General features: G+C 37.9%; 1 protein-coding gene across 1 annotated transcript; it reads right to left on the bottom strand.

Annotated features, from left to right (window-relative positions):
• Positions 1–1,591: 1,591 nt before the first annotated feature.
• On the bottom strand, positions 1,592–2,512 carry LOC101627448 (olfactory receptor 14C36-like). The gene has a single exon (XM_004695566.1). The coding sequence runs from the start codon at positions 2,510–2,512 to the stop codon at positions 1,592–1,594; it is 921 nt and encodes a 306-aa protein (XP_004695623.1).
• Between the last annotated feature and the right edge of the window lie 153 nt (positions 2,513–2,665).

Here is a 2,665-nt window from a genome sequence, read left to right as displayed (position 1 = left end):
TGCAATTGAGCCAATATTAAAATGTTGTCACTTTACACTTTATTTCACACAATAATTAAATATTTTGGGTAAAAACCAATTTCACTTGTAAGCAGTCGTGAACACCTTTGTTTCCCCCACATCCACCGCCAAGATCTACAGGATGGAACTGAGATAAAGCAAGGTATCTACAATAATCACAGCACTCAGCACTCAATCCTAATTACTCTCTTGCTAACCTCTTGCAAATCACTACCGCGACTGTCCTCTCAGTGGTGCAGCCACCAGAACCGGCCCTCGATGCTAGGGTGCGGCGATGGTGCTCTGGTGTCTTGAAGTTCCCTCCAGGGAGGATGAGGGTCTTCTGCAGATTTGTTTCAGGCACAAGGGACAGCTCCATCTGCAGAGATCTCGCTATTCCAAGGGCGGTTGGAACACACTCTAAGCATTGTGCCACACTCAGCAGGCACCGAAAGCAAGGCCTCTTGTCCAGGATCCAGGGCCTCAAAAACAGAGTCTTGACCATGCCATGGTAACCAAGTCCAGGTATGGTGGCCTCGAGGATAAAGTCACCTGCTGAAGGCAGTGTGTCTAGGCCCGAAACAGAGTCTTAGGGTCTTGCCCAGAGGCAAAGAGACATTGCTCGAGGGCTTTGTCCTGGCCCACGGGCACCGTAGTTCACTGATTTCTGTTTCCATTTGGTTTATTATATTTCCAGTTTGTTTATTCTATATTCTCTTGATTTTTCATTTCCTCTCTTTCCCTTTTTATATTGTAAATGCCCATTGTTTTCTTATTTGGAATTTGAATTGCTAGCTTCTGTTCATAAATTGTTATTTCTAAGGAAATTGATTTGTTTTGTGAGCTATCTCAGTTTTCTTTTTTTTAAATTTATTATAATGATAATTTCAAACTATTTATCTGATCAGAAGAACATAGATTTAGAGTTGGATTCTGAATATTTTTTTCTCTATTTGTCTTGTGTTATTCTTTATGGGAGTCATGTAGATAGATTTTGTTTTCCATTTATCCCATTATTTTCTTTGGCACTGTGCTTCTCTAAGTGGTACTATACTCATCAGGACTATTGTTGGACAGTTTGGACAACTAGTGAAGTTTTATGGGAGGCCATAAGATTGGTTGTGGCTGCTCCACCAACAGTCGTCTAGGGGGATCACCAGGAAGGACAACTAGCTAGACAGATACAGACATGACAGCACCTGAATGACTTTGATGAAGTCTCAGGCTTGGTTCAGCTCTTTTTATGTACCTTCGATTGTTTAACTTGATATAACATCAGTTTACACCACACTATATGACTTAGCAGTATAGAATGCCACTCTTTCTGTACATTTTATTATACAAAACACATCAAAAAGACAACAATACAATTAAGTTCCTTTAATTGCATACCACACATATATTCAATATGTAATTTAATTTCAGGGGACTAAATGGAAAGGATGATATGTCATAAAACACAAATTATTCAATAAGTTTGAATACTCAGGTTTCAATAGACTGATGTTGTATTTAGAAGATTGAAATGATATATTTTATAGATGTTAGGAGACATTTAAACACATTAGGAAAAAAATCATAATTTTTCCAATTAAAATATTCCTGAAATCACTTTCCCTATAGTTTCCTTTATTTGTTTGTTTCTAAGACTATAGATGATAGGGTTAAAGAATGGAGGAACTATGGTATAAAATACAGAAAGAATCATATCCATAATAGTTTCTGAAGTAACTGAAGGCCTTAGGTACATATATGAACCAGACCCTAGAAAGACAGAGACCACAAGAATGTGAGGGACACAAGTAGAAAAGGCCTTTTTTTGTTCTTTAGTTGTAAATTTCAGCACAGTAGAAAATATATGAACATAAGTCATGACAATGAATACAAAACAGCCACCACCAATCACCACAGCAAATACTAGAATTAAGAGCTTATTGTTAAAAGTGTCAGAACAAGATAGCTTCAGCAGAGAGGGTATGTCACAGAAGAACTGGTGGACTAAGTTGGATTGACAGAAAGGTAGTCGGAATGTATTTGCAGTTTGCACACCTGCATAAATGAGACCACTGAGCAGGGAAGCCAGTGTCATTTGGACACAGAATGGATAATTCATGATCACTGGGTAATGGAGAGGCTGGCAGATGGCCACGTAGCGGTCATGGGCCATAATGGTGAGGAATAGCAGCTCTGTAGAAGCAAAGAAAAGCACAAAGAAGATTTGCATTGCACACCCAGCCACTGAAATTGCCCAGTTATTAGTGAAAGAGTTGACACAGGCATTGGGAACAGTGACAGATATATAGCACATATCTAAAATAGACAGGTTCCTGAGAAAGAAATACATTGGTGTGTGAAGATTTTGGTCAAGCGTTGTGGCAGTGATGATGAGTATGTTTCCTAACAAAGTGGCCAAGTACATAAGTAAGAATAAGAGGGCATGGAGAATCCTTAACTCTAACACATCCGCAAAACCCATGAGGAGAAAATCAGTCACCATGGTGGAATTCGTCATTTCTTAAAATGCCAGTGGAACTGAAAAGCAAGAGGAATAAACTATTAAATACATAAAAGAAAAAATGGCTAATAAATTTACATTAAATAATTTATTTCAAATAATTTGCTTCAATTTTATACATTGAATTATGTATGTTGGAAAGTTCAACTA

The sequence above is a fragment of the Condylura cristata genome, unplaced genomic scaffold (assembly GCF_000260355.1).
Source record: "Condylura cristata isolate star-nosed mole 26May11 unplaced genomic scaffold, ConCri1.0 scaffold00071, whole genome shotgun sequence".
In the NCBI taxonomy this organism is placed as follows: domain Eukaryota; kingdom Metazoa; phylum Chordata; class Mammalia; order Eulipotyphla; family Talpidae; genus Condylura; species Condylura cristata.
Note: the sequence above shows the minus strand (reverse complement) of the source record. Positions and strands in the feature narration are given on the sequence as shown.

Coding starts and splice junctions, on each gene's coding strand:
- LOC101627448 (XM_004695566.1), bottom strand. CDS start 2,512: ATGACGAATTCCACCATGGTGACTGATTTTCTCCTCATGGGTTTTGCG.